Below are 19,881 nucleotides of genomic sequence, written 5' to 3'. Positions count from 1 at the left end.
GATGTCGAAAATAGGATTCTAGGTCACCACAGAACTGTATCATGTTCGTGGGGGTGGAGGGGCAGAAGGAGAGGCCCAGAGATAGCCCAGAAGAAGAATCTGTCCTAAGAGGATAGCTGGACAGATTAACAATATTGCTGGGTGGGTTAAGGAAACCACAGTTGTGGCCCCTTGTGGCATGTAGTAGTTTAGATAGTTTAGCATCCTTTTTCTTTTGTAGAGAAGCAAAGAGTGTGTTGTAAATGGCTTGTCTAGTTTTTGTAAAATCCAGCCATGAGGAAGTTTGTGTGGAGAGTTGTTTTTTTTATGAGAGTATCCAGTTTTGAGAGCTCATTCTTAATCTTTCCCTGTTTGCTGTATAGGATGTTGATCAGTAGTTAGCAATTTCAGACGGACTTCCTTGGTGTTGATCTACTTGTACACTGGAATGGCTGGAAAACCAAGTACCATCTGATGACACCGGCATTTTCTTTCATTTGATTTAGCTAATCTAAGAGACCAACATGAATTCAGTTCCCAGAAAATCAGATCTTTAAAGCCTCCCATGCTCATTTAATAAGCAGACTTTTTCCTGTAACTGCATGCAATGCCTGAGAGAATGATTATAATTAGTCTACAAAACTGGGTGTTCCTCTCCATGTTTGTAATTCAACACCATTCCAACTACGACTAAATATTCACACCTCCAAAGTAGGAGAAGGCTGAAAAATTAAAAGGAAACATGGGGATGAAGCAATTACGCCCAAACTCCTTCCAGCAGAGGCTGTATTCTCAAGAAAAGTCTGCCTTGGAAAATCTGGGGGTAAAAAACCCATAATGGGAAAAAAGTGAGCGGAGAAGTAAGAGCACCTTAATAGCAGAATTTGATAGATTAAACTCATTCTTCAGTATGGGCAAAGATACCAAAATTAATACTTCAATGAGAATATGCTTTAGCAGATATGATGTCATCTGTCTGGACCCAGTTTTCTGTAAAGCTTGGCTACCATATAGCAGTTAATATCAATTTATAAAAGTTGTATCTACTCAACTGAGAGAGTTTTTTTTTAAAAAGGTTAGATTTTGTGGAATAAGTAACAAAGTAACAGAATCCATAATTTTATGCACCTATTGCTTTCTATTTAGCTATCTAATTCTCCAAGTGTATTCAATTGCATTTTGAAAGATATGGGATGCGCTTATCCAGGCATTTGGCTTCTCCAATTCAAGGCTTTAACAGGGGGTTTCAATTGCGCTATGGTCAGCCTAGTTTTCTATTAAGACACTTCCACAAAAACTATCGGCTTTGAATAAAATCAAAAACCAGTACTTTAGGGCCCATTGCATAAGGGTCAAATAGGGATGTCATATCTTTATGTTGAAGTTTATGAAATTCTACTTTTAAATGCAAGGTTCTCTAAACTACTATAAGCTCTCAATTATCACTCCAAAGACTGAAATTAAAGAAACTTTATTAAAGTTGAGTCAACTGCTCTGGTCTTTGATGGCCATTAGCAAGTGTTTGTTTCCCAAATGGAGGCAGAAATACATGTTGCAACGGTGTCCAAATCCTCTGTAGTTGCTGACAATTTAGCAGGAGCTGGCACAGATCACGAAGTATGAGGATGTAAGGACTTACCTGATGCAAATGAAGACCTGATACAAACATTCTAACTTATTACTGCAAGTGTTCGTATAATTTTTCCTTTAATGCAGCTATAAGAGGCTTTTGAAGATGTAAGTTGTTTAGACAGCTTTTCTGATATTTCAAGAAATTTACAGATTAGTAAATTCTTTTTATAACAGAGGTTTCCCCAGAGACCTGAGATTTGGTGGGAATCTGGTCTGAATCCATAGATCTAGGTGGCTTCAGGGCTAAGACGGGGTTATCTGCATTGCTCAGACTACTGAAAATAAAATCCAAGTAATTTGGTGAAGTCATATTTAACTAGAATCTATTTAAACACACGCTAATTAAATCTCAACAGGAAAAAGAAAACTGATCTTGGAAATAGACTCATTTTAAAGATTAAAAATACAGCGCAAACGTGCAGAATAGCACTATGAGCCAACCCACCAGCAAGCTGTTATTAGCAGATATTCAAGTTGCTTCACATAAAAGACTGTGTTCCTAGGAAGCACCACATTGTTTCTAATCCCAGAGAGCTAATTTGTGGATAGTTGATTCATGTGAGGGAAAAGGGGAGATGGAAAAGGCGCTCCTCTTATGACAACCCTACAATATAATTAGGTGTTTCCACCAAGTTGTTTCTTGTTATAAACCCAAAAGATCTAGGTGTGGGCATCCTATAAAATTATTCCTCCTAGGAAAATAAGCACATCACAGAGAAGCATTCAAGTTTTGATCTCTATCTCCATCCTTCAAGGAACAGAATCCTGACCAACTATACAGGAGAACCAGAAAGCAACTCTAGATAAGGACCTGCCAAGAACAACCAAAAAAATAATAAGAAAACAGAAAAATGTTGATCACATTCATGATAATTAAGTTCTAGAAGTAGTTTAAGTGCTTCTCATAAATCAAAGATTCTCAGAAATATATTAAGCTGATGGACTTTTAATAACCTAATACAAAAACTTCAGTACACTACTATTTAATTATAAATGAAATACTGGAACGTGTTCGCAAAAATCGAGGGTTAAGTTTAAACACACAAATGGTCTCACTGAACTCAAACTACTCATCTGATTAAAAGTTAAGCATGTGCTAAATCTTAGCAGAATTGGGAAATAGGTTGCAGGCCCCAAGACAGACAGCATCTCTTGTATTTGACCACAGACGTATCATGCACACGCTATGGGGCCACATAAATAAATATTTAAAATCTCAATTCCTCAGCATAACACCCTCCTGTTGATCAAAGAAAAAAAAAGTCTTTCACCAATTTACCTTCTGAATGTCTATTAGAAGAACTAAGTCAAACAATCACTAAAATTTTGTATAAAATTACTCAGGGCAGCTCTCTACACCTTAAAACGCTGTATTGTTGCAGCGATGCCGCTACAGTAGTTAAGCGAAGGCGCTCCTATGCTGACAGGAGAGCTCTCCCGTCAGTGTAGTTAATCCACCTCCCCGAGAGACCATAGATATGTCAGCAGGAGAAGCCCTCCTGTTGACATAGCACTATCTACACAGGGGATTTATGCTGATATAACTGCATTGCAGAGGGGTATGGATTTTTCTCACCCCCGAGCAAAGTAGTTATACCAATACTGTATAGGTCTGCAATGTAGACCAGACCTAAAATTATTATATAGTCACTAACAACTTGACTAGAACAGTTGATTTTACAGAGTCTACCATGTACTGTACCTTTAAACATAAATTGTCCCTCTGGTTTTAGCTTTACTAGTACAGACATATTTAAAAATAAAAATTCCTACAAGATAAAACAGAACACAGTCTCAATTCCTGATTAGTCTCATGTACTGTATACAAGATACAATGCCCCTTCAGTATATTTATATATTTCAAAAAGTACGTGCCCTCAGCATTTTGGGCTGCTTCATTCCATTTTTCTGGCAATAAAATAGGTGTACAATAAATTTCCTGAGATCTTGCTAGCGTGGAGCTTCTTGTTCTGTTTTATAAAAAGGGAAGTCATGTAACTACATAAACCTGACATTTATTTATGGTGTATAAATAGCTCTAACAAACTGTAGAAAAATATACAATTAGTCGTAAAAGTAAATTCAGTTTTATTCTTTACATCTGAGGGCTGTCTGAAGGGCTGATAATTGCACCACATGGTAAACTTTCCACTCAACCAAGCAAAAATTCATTTGGAAATCATTTAACATACTTGCAGCTCTGCTCCTTTTCCTACTGGCACTGATCATGCTGCACATCAGTCCAATATGATGGGTGCTTGAAAAAAAGCAAACACCTGGCCTCCATGTTGCATTCAAAACTCAAAAGGCCATGGAATTTTAACAATACTTTCAGAACAGCTTCCAAAATCATTCTACCACCAAAGAATCATCATCATAGAGTGCATCTCCATTTAATCCCCACCTACAACACCTTCTAGAATCTTACAAGTGAATTGCAATAAACTATTAGAGTAGTCAAATGCCAATTTCATTCGACATACAACAGACCCTGCATCTTCTTTCACAGGTGAGACTTCTGTAGATTCCTTCCCACAGGTAGGGTATAATGGGGCAGAGAAACCTCTTGGTGCTACTGAGGAAGAAGTCAGATGTTTACATCACTCCCTTTCTAAAAGCTGCAGTGCCAGCATATTAGTGGCTGAGCTCCCACAACCCCATGCCATCTCTGCCACTTCTACACCCAGCAACCACAAAGTTTAGGAGTACTCCTCAACACCCTTATAACAATTCCCTCCCCTCTGCCAGTCATGACGGATCTTCAATGGAATAAGAAGCAGAGGATACTTCCTATCAATGCTTAAAATGCTGTTAGCTGCTCTAGTCTGCGACATATCAAAGCAGCATTCAGGTAGACCAGGGATCCAGGAGGAAGCAGAAGAAAACATCTCAAAACAGAATTTCAATCAAACTTGTCTCTCTTGACTGTCTTTTATGACTTAAAGGGTTTGGGGTTTTTTTTGTTTTTTTTTGTTTTTTCAAGAGGTTCTTATGTTTGTGTCACACAAGGAATATCAGGTCCCTAAATCATTTTGGGTAAGGACCTAAGCAAGATCTTTTCCAGGCCCACAGGGTGGTATAACAGAAGGCTTTATCCAAGAGGCAGTCTGATTCAAAATCTCCCTTCCCCGTCTTAACTGGAGGTTAAGAGAGCTGCAGCTCAGTCTTCAGATTGGATGTTGTGAAGATCTTCTAATATTTACAAAGCTAAATTTGTAAAGATATCCATGATTTAAAACTTCATGGCTAACCTCACATCTGGTTAAAGCACAGACAGAGGTCCAAACAAGGACAACATTTCTCATTTGCTTTTGCTATTACATACAAGATTCTAGATACCGAATTTATGCAATTATATGAGTACGTATATAATCACCACACCATCAGCTTTGCTTCTTATAAAGAGCTACTATTAGTAAAGCGAGGATGACAGAAGTGGGCAAAATGAGACAGCTGGTTACTTGAAATGGAATCAATCCAAAACAAATCCATGCCACCTTTGGCAGAAGATTGAACCAGGCAGGAACAAGTGGCCAGGCTTTCATCAAATGAGGCTAGGAAATGGGGTATATCATTAGAGGGACAGAAAATTACAGAAGGAGAATCGAAAAGTGGAAACTCCAAATCCAGGTCTAAAATTGACCCAAAAGAGAAAATGTATAAAAAAAATATACAATATCTATCCTGTTTTCTAACCTGGGTTATTTGAAAGAGAAAACACTCTTGAAATGAAACATGCTACCACAACACAAGATGCGCAACACAAAAAAAGCAGCTGCTGTCTATAGAACCGAAGCTGGAATAATAAAAAGGGGAGGAAAACTCTTTCCTGGGTATCTGGCTGGTGAGTCTTGCCCACATGCTCAGGGTTCAGCTGATCGCCATATTTGGGGTCGGGAAGGAATTTTCCTTCAGGGCAGACTGGAAGAGGCCCTGGGGGGTTTTCGCCTTCCTCTGTAGCATGGGGCACGGGTCACTTGCTGGAGGATTCTCTGCACCTTGAAGTGTTTAAACTTTGATTTGAGGACTTCAATAGCTCAGACATAGGTGAGGGGTTTATCACAGGAGTGGGTGGGTGAGATTCTGTGGCCTGCATTATGCAGGAGGTCAGACTAGATGATCATAATGGTCCCTTCTGACCTTAATATCTAAGGATCTATGAAAAAGGAACAGCACTTGCTGAGGTTCAAAATGAAGAGCTGGGAAATGTTTCATACATATCTTAGGGTATAACAAATACATTACCGTATAATTATTTTGTACATTTTAAACAAATCTTCATTATTGCCTCTATTTATACAGTCTTTTAAGGGAAACAGCCCTGGCTCGACAGCTGTACAAGTAGCAGTGCCACTAGGGCAGACGTCCCCAAACTGTAGGGCATGAAGGAACATACAGAGGGACATGGCTGGGGGCAGGCAGGCAGGTAGCACCATCCAGCTCTACTCCTGGCCATGGCCCCCTCCCCCAAGCTGTGGCCCCAGCCTCAGCTCCCTTACCCCTGTCCACATCCTCCATCCTGGAGCCATGATCCTGACCCCGGCTCAGAGGGACGGGGGCAGACAGGGGTGAGGGAGGGCGTGAGATAAAAAGTTTGGGGACCACTGCACTAGGGGACAGTGCAGCAGTAGGCATCTTAGGGCTGGTCTACACTACCACTTAAGTGGATGTAACTTACGTTGCTCAGGGGTGTGAAAAAGACCTCTCCGATTGAGGTAAGTCACATCGACTTAAGCTCTCTCCACACCATGCTGTGACGGCGGAAGATGCTCCTCCGCAGACATAGCTTCTGCCTCTCGCAGAGATGGAGTTATTATGCCGATGGGAAAGCGCTCTCCCGTCAGCATTGTGCATCTTCATGAGATGTGCTACAGTGGCACGGCTGCACTGGTGCAGCTACGCCGACACAGCGCAGTAGTGCAGACTTGCCCTCAGATTCACATCTCAGGAGTTGCTCAAGACAGAGTCATCAAAATAGTAATTTCATCAGGTTCCCTCTCCTTATTTGGTCTGGCCAGAACATCACAGGATCAAGAGAAATGAAGCCAAGTAGTGTGGATGGTCTCAGCAGACAGCAGTGGTGATTATGATGGCAATGCTGGTCAATGATGCTCCAAAGCACCCTCCCACACTTTCTACTCACTGTCATACTGAACTATTTAGCTTGCCCAGAGCACCTGAGAAGCGTTCAGAGGTGAACACTGTCTCATCAAAACTATTAATTCACATTAGTTTTATTTATATATTGCCACTTCATTTTATGGTAGAAATGGTCTGCTGATATAAAAATTCTGGGATATCATCAGAAGCCTTGAAACTATGTACTCACATCTGTTTATACAATCTCAGTTTACATCAGAATATTTTTAACTGTTCTGCAATTTCTTTTAAGGATTTTATCTAATAAGATTATAGGTTAAGATGACACATCCTGCCACATTTCACCAGCTTTTGAACAAAAAAATTTAACCAAGGTTTAAGCAAAACCATGAAGGCTACATGTTTTAAAATGGAAGCTTAGATTCTAGAGTGGGGGGAAGAAGGGGTTATCCATGGCAAATTTTGTGACTATGGAGTCAAGAGGCCCCAAATATGTATGTTTTCTTTCTTCAGAATCAATAGGGAACCAAAGCTCGTCATAGTTTTAAGGAAGTGCCATTTTTCTCACATGTAAAAAGGAGCCTCTGACCACTCAAGCATAGTTATTACTCTGTTGTCTTAGACAGTTTATGATTTAAAAGACTGCAGATTCTGCCTCCATAAAATTTCTCCCTACAGTTTTAAATGTAATCTTCAGCTTCTGTACCAAACCCTTTAGTAACATTGCAGTGCACTGTTAAAAGTTCAGCATATTTCATTGGCAGCATTTCAAAAGAGTGAAGTATATTCTGTAGTCTGTAACAATTTGGAAATAAGAGGCATTACATAAATACCAGACATTAAAAATAAATTATGTACAGTAACATATGAATTTTACTTTCAAACCTCTTTAAAGATAGAATAGAAATGTTATTAAACAGTTTTAATTTTTTGGCACAAATGTACAAAATTACATACTGTGGTTTCTTTCAGGCATGGTTTGTTCCACTGATCTGGACCAAACTAAGAACTGAGGCTTATATCATTAGGTTTCATGAAACTGAACAGGTTTTTTTAAATGAGTTTTAAAATTAGAACATTTTATTGCTGTAAGTTAGAACTCTTCTGGTGGCAAAACTGAGATACAGTACCTTATCTATGAATAGAAAACCCAAGTATATATCACTTTTCCACTAAACAGCCCTTCAAAAGTTTTAGGAATTGTTTTCAGTGATCATTAAAATATCTCTGAACACATTTTTGCATTATATGAATCTAGTTTTATAACATTTTTTAAAGAATTTCTTTGCAAAGAAGTACATTCAACTAAGTAAAACTATTTACTATAGTGTACATTGCAAAGAATAAAGTTTAGACTACTTACTTGGGATACACTGGCTCATAAAGATACTTGTCCCTTGAAGATGGAATATCAAAAAATAAGATGTATCCATTTGCAGTCTGAAAGAGATATATGTTGTAGCTTTCACAAATGTTGTATGTGTGTGCATATATGTAAAACTTACAGGAAGTCCAATAAAAACCAGTATAGAAATCTCAAACATTTTACAAATTAAATAGACTATCCAGTAAAAAAAATCCTTAATTTCATATACCAGTTTCATTAGCACGGATACCACACCAGGCATACTTAAGACAAAATATGGTTGATCATAAACCAGATGTTTCAATTAAACCTTACATCAGCCAATGATATGAAAATGTTACACAAGGAAGTTATAATGAACAACCTGGAAATCAAGATGCATTTCTGGTAAAAAAAAAAAAAAAACCATACTACCCCTTAAAATCCACCATAGGGATCACTTGTACAGTAAAAGACAATATGAAAAGCATACCACTGGTAGGTATTTTTCTCCTTAAATAGGGAGATCAGAGTTCAGACTGTAGGAGTATGGGCCTGATTTTTAAAAAGCTATTTAGGCACCTAGTGGGATTTTCATTTAAATGAATGGGAGTTAGAGACCTAAGCACTTTTGAAAATCCCACTAGGTGCCTATGTGAATCTTTAACATCTAAATACCTTTAAAAATTTGGCCTGAAATGCCCACAAAATTGTGCAGTAAAGCCAAGCTGCTGCAGTAAACACTAGTGTAGCATATCCTCAGCACCTCTGAGATGGGAAAGAGGTGGCAATGGGCTTAGGCATACCATAGCACCATAACTGAAACAAATCTGCCTTTCAAAATAACAGAAGTAGTTTCAAACTTTTAAAATATTTTATTAATCTAGCAGACATATTTATTCAGTCATTAACAAGTACAGTTCAGACTAAGAATTCATCCAATGTCTGCACAAATACAGCAGAGGCAAATGACCAAGAAGGTCCCAAGTCAGCCAGCCAGTAATTTCTTACCAAATGTTTAGCAATATCATCTAGACAATTGGGCAAATGCATTTAAACTAAACTATGTCTCATTCGTTTTAAAACTGGATGGGCATGCACTCAAAGCAAAAAAGACTGAAGGCAAGAAGCAAAGAAATATGAAAGGTTTCAAATTTCTTTCCAGAGCTGGTTTCCTGTTTTTCAGCTAAGGAACCGAAAGGGAAACATGCTCATTCGCTTATTTCATCAGCTTGAACAGAGTTTTTGCATCAAAAACTTAGCGCTTTTTAATATATTCAATTTGAGTTTCAGCTTCAAACTAAAAAAACAAGAATATAAAAAATAAATGGGATTCTTTAAGGCAAATACCTTTCTTCCTTCGAGATGACAAAAAAGTGCCACTCTGACCTTGAGAGTTAAGTTTCCATTTATTTCCAGCCACTGTGCATCAAAATTAACTGAAATGCATAATACATAGTACTGAAACTTAACATGCACCTATTTCTTACATCTGTATAAGTTCTTTCAATTGTTTAGCACCTGTTCAAATATTTAAACTCATAAGAATCCTATCCAGATAGGAAAAGTAAAACAATACTGTAAAGTATCTTCCTACTGACATTAACAAACAAAAGGCCTTCTTGAATTCCATCCTCAGTACAAGCGGCTATCCTTAGAAGGTTTACTTCTGAACAGGACATCAAATGCTATCAATGAAGCTACTTGAACAGTAAAGGAACTGAACATTTTATTACAAGTTTGTTTCAAGATCACTATAATCATTCAACTGCACAATTACTTTACACTAGGTAGGACTGCATTTCAGTGTAAAACTATTATTTCAATGTCACATTCTACAGCTCCCCAGTGCCCTGGTCACTCTGTGTCAATAGACTGCCCGGACAGCCACCTTCCTTGCTTTGAGAGATCTGAGATACATATGCTTATAAATCAAGGAGTGTATTCGCTGCATTGCAAAGGATTCATCCATATGATTTCCCTTTGACAGTGCATGACTAATTAACTCTGTTCCTACAGCTTTTTATTAACAGCAGAATGCCACTGCATACGCTGGGAATTAAGTCCTGAACAGAAAAACATATTAGAAGACTTGTGGAGGACAGGCAGCAGGAGGGGAAATATAGGAAAAGGGGAGGGACTGGAAATACATTTGAGACACTGGTTTAATCTAAACCAGTGGTTCTCAAACTGTGGGTCAGGACCCCAAAGTGGGTGGTGATCCCATTTTAATGGGGTCACCAGGGCGGGTATTAGACTTGCTGGGGCCCGAGGCCAAAGCCCAAGCCCTACTGCCTGGGGTCGAAGCCCGAGGGCTTAATCCCGGGATGGTGGGGCTCAGGTTTCAGGCCACTTGTCTGGGGTGGAAGTCCTTGGGCTTTGGCCCCCTCGCCCGGGGCAGTAGGGCTCGGGCTTTGGCTTTGTCCCCGCCTGCCCAGGGCGATGGGACTCAGATGGGCTCAGGCTTCAGTCCCCCTCCTGGGGTCGTGTAGTAATTTTTGTCCAAAGGGGTCGCACTGCAATGAAGTTTGAGAACTCCTGATCTAGACTAAATCTTTTTGGTCCTGTTGTAATAATGTAATTGACTGGCAATTGAACAGAATTAACATGATTATAAATGTTAATCTAGACACCATACAAACATTTGTTCCTAGTCCTGATTCAGCCTAGAGCACAGCCTGAGGCAGGGTCAAAAAAGGAAGAGGAAAATAACAGCACGATGAAGTGGAAGAGTTTTGTGCCCATTATAGATGTAAGTAACAATAATGTCCCTAGAGAAGTAGCTTTTGCTACCTACTGTAATTTCAATTTATTTCTGCATTTGACATCCCTGTGGTCATCTGGGGAACAGTAAAACTCAGTACATGCAGTCAATTTCTCTCTTGCTGAAAAAACAAACAAGGGCACACAGCTTCCCCCCCCCCCCCCCCCCAAGCAATTTTATATATTATTAGGGCAACAGATTTATCTTCCAATTCAAGAATGTATATAGCTCTGGCTGTCTAATTGAGAGCTAGTGCTATCACTTTTCTTGAGCAGGAAGTAATTAAGCCTCTGAAGCTGCACCTTATTCACCTGAATAAGCCTCTGAAGCTGCACCCTGAATTCACACATCTGCTAACCCTTCTAAGATTCACTAATGCCAGTTATCTGACTGAAGTTTAATTTCAGGCATAGGTTATCCAAAGGCTGATCACCCCGCTCTTTTTTTTTTTTTTTTTTTTTAAACTACAGTATGTTCATTTGTGTCTTGCAAATTTGCTTGTGTTTATAACATGAAACATATTAGAAACCTCATGACTAGCTACGTTTCAACAACGGTTTGACCTTCATTATGAATGTAGGTTATTTTAGTTTATGAAACTGAAACTCGCATGAACTCAGTCTTGAAGACATGGGAGTTTAGAATTTCCACCACCTTGCATCAGCAATATATTAAGCACTGTCCTATAAAAACATTCTAAAGTACTGTAACTTATCCAGACGATTACTAAAAAATCAACTCTGAGTCACAATACAGCACATCTATCTCACATCAAAAGTGTCCTAACACTTTTCAACGCCCCAAAAATATATTTGTTAATATTATGCAGCATATTTAAGCAGTTTAGCTTAATTTAAACATTCATGAAGCTAGCTTTTTCAATCCTAATTGCAGCAACACATTTGGCAGTTTGAAACTGAAATGATTTTGGAAGACCATGGTTTGTGTCAGAAAAACCACTTCAGGTATTAATACATGACCTGTAGCATATGCATATGTACTTCATCTTAATACCAGATATCCCTTTTAGGTACAAACATGAGCACGTACATCATTTGATGAACACAGACTCTTCCCTGTTACATTGCTTAGACACTCCCTGGGAGCGTCATTGGACCAAATTCTGCTGTTACACTTCGGCAAGATCACTAGCTAACGTGCTGCCTTGGAATAGAGGTGGCCAGTAGAGTAAAGCCCTTAGGCTCAAACTATGCCATAATATACACAGGGGGAAAAAATGAAGAGATAAATGTTTACTGTATATATTTTATTGAACCATTTTGTATTTTTACTCACAAGAGTTCAGTAGGTTAAAATAGTGGTTTTTAAGGAGTTTGAGCACCATGATAGCAATTTATCAGATACTTTAGTTAAGTCCAGGAAAGACTGCAGCAGAGAAAAAAGCACAAAAGACTGATTTAGTCAAATGATGCCTGGCCATTCACCTGATTTCCAGAAGTGTAATGCTAGAATATGGATGAACTAAAGTTCCTTCTTTCTCTAGCAGTGAAGCTAGAAGAATGCTACATAGCATTATTGCAAAGTTATACTTGGCCAGTCAATCTGGGAGAATAATGGTTTTGATAAGTAAATAATTATTAGCCTTCCATATTAGCCTTCAGAGAGTAGATTTTCTTGACAGTTTTGTAAGGCTACTATAGTACATAGACAAAAACAGGACTTACTAAAGAAAGCAAAAATGACTACATGGTAAACAATCAGATTTGTACAATATTTGATGAGTTTCTACTAAAAAAATCTTACACAGATTTATGTTTTTAATATGGTAGGTCAACCACTAATGAAAGACAATTTATATTTTAAGAATTTATACCTAACATATTTGTGTATGTGGTTCAGATGCAGTATACCTGATGAACAGCTAAGCTTTCAGTACTTAAAGCCTTCCAACCATCTGAAAATTAATGTACTGGTCTCTCACTGCAGCTGAGACATACAAGCAACACCACTGCTGAGAACAGCAAAACCAGAACTCACTGTCCTTATACAAAAATTGGAGAGGAAGACAGAATCTCTTTCCATATGGGACTGGTGACTCTGCAGTTCTCTTCCAGTTTCCTTTCTATCCCACTCCATACCTCAAATATTTATCTTCTTGCAATCTTGTCCTCCCTTGGCTTTTGTGACTTCAACGTCTCCCTCTCCAATCACTCTTCAGTGGGTCCTCCTCATCTCCAAATTTTGGTGGGGGTCCTACATGACTAAACCTGGGCTCCTTCTTTTGTGCCCCTCTTTATCATCACTGGATAACCTCACACACGTACAACTTCAGGCAACTTTATGCTGATGACCCAAAAACCTACCTCTACATACCATTTGAACCTACTTCTTCGCTGGTCTTTAACATCTCATGGATGTCAAGTGACAAAACTCAACATGGCCAAAACTGAACTCATGATAACCATCCTTCTTAAACCTTCCTCTAGAATATTTAGTCCTGCCTTGAGTGCAGGGGACTGCACTAGATGACCTCTTGAGATCCCTTCCAGTTCTATGATTCCCACCCACCCACACACCATCTTCCTCAGCCTCCCAGTCACTCAGGCCCATAATCTAGATGTCATCTTCAATTTGGCCTTCTCTCTAGACCCATACATCCAGGCCATATCCAAATCTTGATGTTTCTTCCTTTACAATTAAGATACAGCCTTCCTCCTCTTCACACTACCAAAACTCATCTTACATCTTGACTACTGAAATCTACTCTCTAGCCTTTATTGCTGCAACCTTGCCTCTCAAATCCATGCAATATACTGCTGCTAAGATAGTTTTCCTAGCAATTTGCTTGATCACACTGCCAGCTTCTTTCTACTGGCCTTTTCCATTCATAAGATACAAGCTTCTTGTCTTTAAAGTTCTTCACAAATGAATCTGATTTAGTAGCTATGCAGCATGAAGCCATAATGTTGAAAGCTGCCCTTGCTCCAGTGTTCCCAGCATTTATTACCTATCGCTCAGATTCTCTCTCAAAGCACTCCATTGCTCAGTCTCATGCCATTACCTATGCACAGGAAAAACCTCCCTCAAAATATCCATAAAGCCATTACTTTATCCTCTAAGATTCACTCCTACTGTGATGTCTATACAGCTGAAAAGCTATGGCTACTACTTACCAAGCAAGATGTTCTTTTTTTAAACACTGTTACTTATCCTTCCTCTTCCCTCTCCACACCTGTTTGTTTTACCATCTATTAAGTCTTGTCTGTAGACTCTGGGGCAAGGACTGTCTTTGTACTTCATGTCTGTAAAATGCCTAGGACCAAGAGGCATTGATTCCTAACTGGAGCCCCTAAGCACTACTGTAATACAAATAATGAACATCCACAATATTCCTCTGTGCAAAATTCAAAACTAGCTTTCCTTTAAGTTTTTATTATGCATATCATGCATGAGAGAACTGGGTGCTATACAAATGATCAATATTGATTACGGTTTGTATAGTTGGTCTTTATATGGGACTTGTTACCTATGGCACAGAAGGCCTTTTGGCATTAGTTAAGATTGATATATACACTCACTCTCTCACACACAAACATCACAATTTCAAAGAAAACAATTCTCTACTTACTGAAACAGCTATCATGGTGCTGTCAGGCCTCCATTCTGCTTGCTTATAGGGTCCAAACTGAGAAGCTGGTTTTGATAATTCCTTGTAGCTTACAATTAATACACTGGGCTGAGGAAAGAGTAAAACACTGTAGTTACATTTCATGTCTGAATGGTAAAGGAATATGGCTTTTTTGTTGTTTTTGTTTTTACTGCAGTATCATTGTGCCACAAAATAAAATCAAGTTATTCTGATGCTAAGAAACAGAATTTCAGGGACATCATTACTGTACAGTTGATAAAGAATAGCATACTGCTTTTGAAAGGGATTACATACATTGCAACAGATGTTCAATATACTTACTAAACCTACTTCACAACTTTTAAAACTAGACCACTTCCTATATAAATGAGCTTCAGATACCAGATCAAGTGCTATTATATGATACACAGGCAATGAATATTAGAGGTGGGGCTGGTATTACCACTTATTAAGAGTGCCTGACACTGCTCACTGTAAGACTACAGTATCTTTGGTTCTTATAATTTTGCCAAAAAACATTTGGGCTGAAATTTTTCTATACCAGGTGTCTGTCTCAGGCTAAATTTTATGGAGAAAAATTCAGCCAAAATTTCTGAGAACAAGGCTTAGGAAAAATGTTTTGCTCCTATACTTTGGTCAGAAACTTGGAATTTAGCAAGGGGTAACTTCTGTAGTAAGAATGTATTTCTTGCCTTCCGCGTGAAAATCCACATAAATCTGGCCAAGTTATCAAAAAAAAAAAACCTTTCAAAAATTGCAGTTTGCACATCACAGTAGACATGCTAAAACTTTGCTGCTTGATTCCACGAAGTTTGAGCAGAACTTTCCCTGCTGCAGGACAAGCTGGGGCTAAGCACTGAAACAGAGCAAGACGACTGTCTCTTCTGTAACTAAGAGCCAGAGGGTGAGACTAGAACTTGCTGGGCAAATAGACTGCGAATGATTAGGTGAGGAGAACAGGACTGGAAAAAGAGCCAAAGGCTGGGAAGAGACAGGACAGAGACAGTTTGGACAGCATGGGGCAGAAGTGGTGAAACTTGGGGTAATGAAAACAAAAAGTCTGTGCCCACTAGAGCCCTCCAGTGTCTGAAATGCAACCCAAGACTCCTGTGAAATCCAGTGACAAAGTGTCCCCCTGCCCTCTACTGGTGGTCCATACAGAGGATGACAACCTACCACCATCAGTTACTCTATGAGCTCAAATGACAGAGGTCTGTGCAGTAGATCTAAAAGTCCAAACTCTCATGAAGAATCATGTAGGCATCAATACGATGCCACATGATGGAATTTGTATATTCAGTTTTATTTAAAAAATACCTAGGAAGCTAAAAACAAGATAACTATATGTTAAAGAAAAAATAGTATGTGGTCATGCAGGATGGAATTGATTTAAATCAGGATTTAAATCACTAGTCAGGAAGACTCTATTTAATCATAGATTTCTACGTAAAAGTGTATTCTTGTTGGTTGTTATAACCTTAATACATATTCTTCACAACTCAGAGACAGATATAGGTTTAATTTTTAGAAGGTACACACGACACATTTTTAAAGTGATTTATTTTGAAAACTTTTCAGATTAGTTTTACAGCTATATCAGAAAATGAATGATTGTTTGATTATTTCATTTACCAAAGGTAATTGAAGCAGATATTTATGAAGCCACTGGGAAGTGAACTATCTCCAATTCAACATGTTAATTAATATTTGGAGGATTTTCTTGCCATGCTAGGAGGAGATCACCACCAGACAGACATTTAAATTGTTTTATTTAACTATTTCTCACCTCTATGTATTATTAATTTTAAAACATTTTTTTGCCGTTATCAAGCATGTTATCTCTGGAGACACAAATCCACAGTTTCAGAACTGCAAAACTAAGCATCTCTAATGGTATCTTCTAGATGAGCACTGAGTCCCACTGGGTAGATGGGAAGATTAACCTGAATAATCTATACAGAAGCCCCTAGAACCCCATAAAATTGGGTCCCTAGTCCATAAACTATTGGAACTCATTTACAAAACATTTCTTAAACATTACATGAATATATTGTCTCATACTATAGAATTAGAATTTATAATCCCTATTCCATGAGATATCTTTGAGCTATAATGCATCTTAATTAAAACTCTCTTTAGATTGCTTTTTGAGGAAAAAACCTATAAAAGAATCCGATATAAAGTTTGAAAATCCAATTTTTGATTTTTTTAAAAAGATCATTGCTTTTTATCCACCCTATGCTCATGTAATTAAAGACAGTATCATAATGCATACACACAAGGTATCAAGATTCAACACGAGATCAGGAATGCTTCTGAATTCAAGCTACCCATACACTAGTCTACTTAAAAGCAACCATTTTGACCAAACTTATGAAATGTCACATTAGTTGTAAGCCAAGATCAAATGAATTTAAAATGACGTTATTTCCTTAATTTGTATCTTACCAGCATGCTTTTTGTGTTTTCTGTATCTTCATTAGAATTTCAGTAATTTCCACTAGTGGCTAGACCAATTACCAGCTACTTGATTTTGAGCATTTCAGTAGCAAGTGGAAAAAAGTCTCATTAATATATTCTAGCTTAGCTTTAATTATTTGTTCATATGTGATTACTTTTACACTATTTATTAATACTATGAAGTCTTTGTAATATTGTACATTTCTTTATGAGAACACTATGAAAACTTGAAATAAACTGTTCTATGCATGTAAGTCACAGGATGCATAAATAAAGTTTGACTATACCGATTTACAAAATAATTTTACTCCATAGCATTGCTGCAATTCAAAGGCATGTCTAAAAAGATTCATAGCCAGCAGAGTACATTTTATTTGGGCAAAATCTGTGGTGTTTCTGGAAGTGAAGATACTGTTTTCCTTACTAGAATATTTAGTTCCAAATTAATGGGTGATCAAGTTGGCCTACCTAGACACAGAATTTAGCAGTGCAATGGCTACTGTTACAACCTGGTTTCATGTGCTGAAATCAATAGCGTGCCTCCACTGATGATGAAAAGAGGTGCAAGTTATAGGAAGGGTTCACACTAGTGGATAGACTTGCAAAGATGAAACTAAGCTAGATTGTTTTCTATTGACATCTAAACCAAGCAAGGTGAAGTAGCTGGCAAGGCTACCACAACAAAAACTTGAATGGACACTCTGGGATGTAATACAAACCCTGATATATAAATATTTACACTAATTAGTTTTACAGGTTGCTCAGAAAAACAACATCTCTGAACATATCACAGAAGACAAACAGCTGGCTTCCCTATTCTGCTCTGGGAACAAACAGAACAGTCCATTTGATCTCCAAAGCAATCTGTTACAACCTAAGACCCCAATACAGCTTTTAGGAACTGTGTGAGTATCCTTGCAAAGTCCCACTGATGTCAACAGAAGTACATGTGTGGTTACCAATGCAGAACTGGGCCTTATCTACAAACTGTGGAACATACTGTTGCTAAAAAGCATTTGCCTAGAACGATGCATAGTAACAGAAAAGTTGGATTGTTTACTGTAAGAGTAACCCAATAGTCCTTTTTGTCAGATGCCCCCTCCCTTTTATTACAATTTGTATTTGTGCTTATTTAAAATTACATCCTAGAGCCTATACAGAAAGAGCCTAAAAATCCTACTGTAACTCACAGAACTTGCTCCTTCAACACCAAGCAGCACAAATTTTACACACAAACCTTTAAACCTTTCATTTCTGCTTGTGAAAAGACAACACTAAAGCTCCAGACTAGCATGTCTTCAGAAGCTGGCTTGATGTTTTCTTTTTCTAAAATGCAGCAAATTCTAAAGGAAGTTGCATCAACTTCACAAAGTCTACTTTATGCATGCGGCAAAACTTGGAGTGACAATACCATAGGAAAAATACTACAAGATTTTTTTCCCTTCACACTTTTGTAGGCATAGTGATGAATGCCCACAAACAAATCTAGTCATGTGCAACTGCAATGAGACATACGGGTTGCAGTTCTCTCAGAAGCAGATGTGTTGATTCACCTTACTCTTGATTTTGTAGTACAGAAAAACAGCTCACACTTTCTATGCAAGCTGTGATTCTATCACTGAGACTCTGCTGTTGATAACAGAAAGCTTTTTATAAAGTGATCTAAACTAATGCATAATATTTCAGACCATGATTAGATTATGCAATAAAAGTTGAACATCCACAAATCATGAGCAAAAATCCAAATAAATTTGTTAGTCTTTAAGGTGCCACAAGTAACCCTAAGAAAGTTACTCTTTTTCTCCAAAAGGTTTTATTTGGCATTAAACAGGTGTTAACAAAAGTAAGTTTTAAACAGTCAAAGTATCTTTTCCTCAGTTGCTCAGCTTTCATTATCTTGTGAAATCCACAAATTCTCTGTAACGCGATTATAACTACAGTTAATATTTCAAAACAAACTTAGAATTACCAATTAAAAATATGTATTTGTGACTGCTCATAATAATACCTGCCAACAAAACTACCAACAATAGCTTCACTAGCTTCAGCCCACCTCTTCCCAAATGTGCATGGGGTAAAGTGATTACAGTTATACCACATCCATAACATTAACAAATCTGGGCTTTGATGCGCCAGAGAGAAACATTCTAAAGATATGGACATTTCAAATAAAGCACCCTACAAGCAGCCTTTTCCCATTAAACTGGGAAAGTGAGACTTTAGACTCAGTATCCCAGGAGCAGAGATGCAGCCCCAAGTACAGCTACGTAGGGCTTTATAGGTTAAAAACCAACACCTGCACTCCACCCACAAGCTAATGCAGATCGCCCAGTACCAGCAAGACCTGATGAAATTTCATTGGCATCATTTGATGAAGATATTAAGGACTTTACTACTTTTAAAAACTAAGGCTCCTTAGAATGCCAGTCTAGTATAATTGCTTAAATTCGGCTTTTAAAGAATAGCATTCCCCTGCAGTGTTTCCAATCCCAACACTGCAGTTGTGTGTCAGAGAAATGACAACCAGATGGTGAAGTTAACAGTAAGGGCTTGTCTGTATGGGGAAGAGCCTGGAATAACTATTCCACACTAACTTCCTATGTGGACACTCCTAATCTGCACTAAAAGTCCTTTTTCCAGTTTAATCTACTTTGGAAATGGATGAACCTAAACTGAAAAAAGGCACTCTCCATGCAGAATAAGCTTCCACAAGGGGAACTAGTGCAGAACAGCTGTTACAATCTAAATTCAGAACCAATTATTTCACACTAACTTCCCCATTCATTCTGCGTAGATAAATCTTATGTGACACCGATTATACAATGTTCATTGCCCAAACTGAGTGAGGTACAGAAAGTAAACAACAGAACTACATGATTTTAGTTTTCAGTTTCAATATCAGGTGTTAAGTAGCAAACGTTTCAAAAGTTAATTTTTATGAGCCTTGTTACTCTTGAATAAAAGTCTGCATAAAATCCCCTATCACAGAAA

The 19,881-nt window shown here is 38.1% G+C and overlaps 1 protein-coding gene across 4 annotated transcripts in view; it reads right to left on the bottom strand.

Annotated features, from left to right (window-relative positions):
• RIC1 (RIC1 homolog, RAB6A GEF complex partner 1) overlaps positions 1-19,881 on the bottom strand; it is a 79,759-nt gene that overhangs the window by 58,573 nt on the left and 1,305 nt on the right. For all 4 annotated transcript variants that reach the window (XM_037901895.2, XM_037901896.2, XM_037901897.1 and 1 more), the window contains exons 2-3: positions 14,410-14,517; positions 8,075-8,151 (exon numbers count right to left, since the gene is read on the bottom strand). In XM_037901895.2, the coding sequence (XP_037757823.1) occupies positions 8,075-8,151; positions 14,410-14,517 (185 nt within the window). The remainder of the gene's footprint in view (positions 1-8,074; positions 8,152-14,409; positions 14,518-19,881) is intronic.

This window comes from Chelonia mydas, chromosome 5 (assembly GCF_015237465.2).
Source record: "Chelonia mydas isolate rCheMyd1 chromosome 5, rCheMyd1.pri.v2, whole genome shotgun sequence".
NCBI lineage: Eukaryota > Metazoa > Chordata > Testudines > Cheloniidae > Chelonia > Chelonia mydas.
The sequence above is the reverse complement of the archived record's forward strand: the minus strand, read 5'-3'. Positions and strand labels throughout refer to the sequence as shown.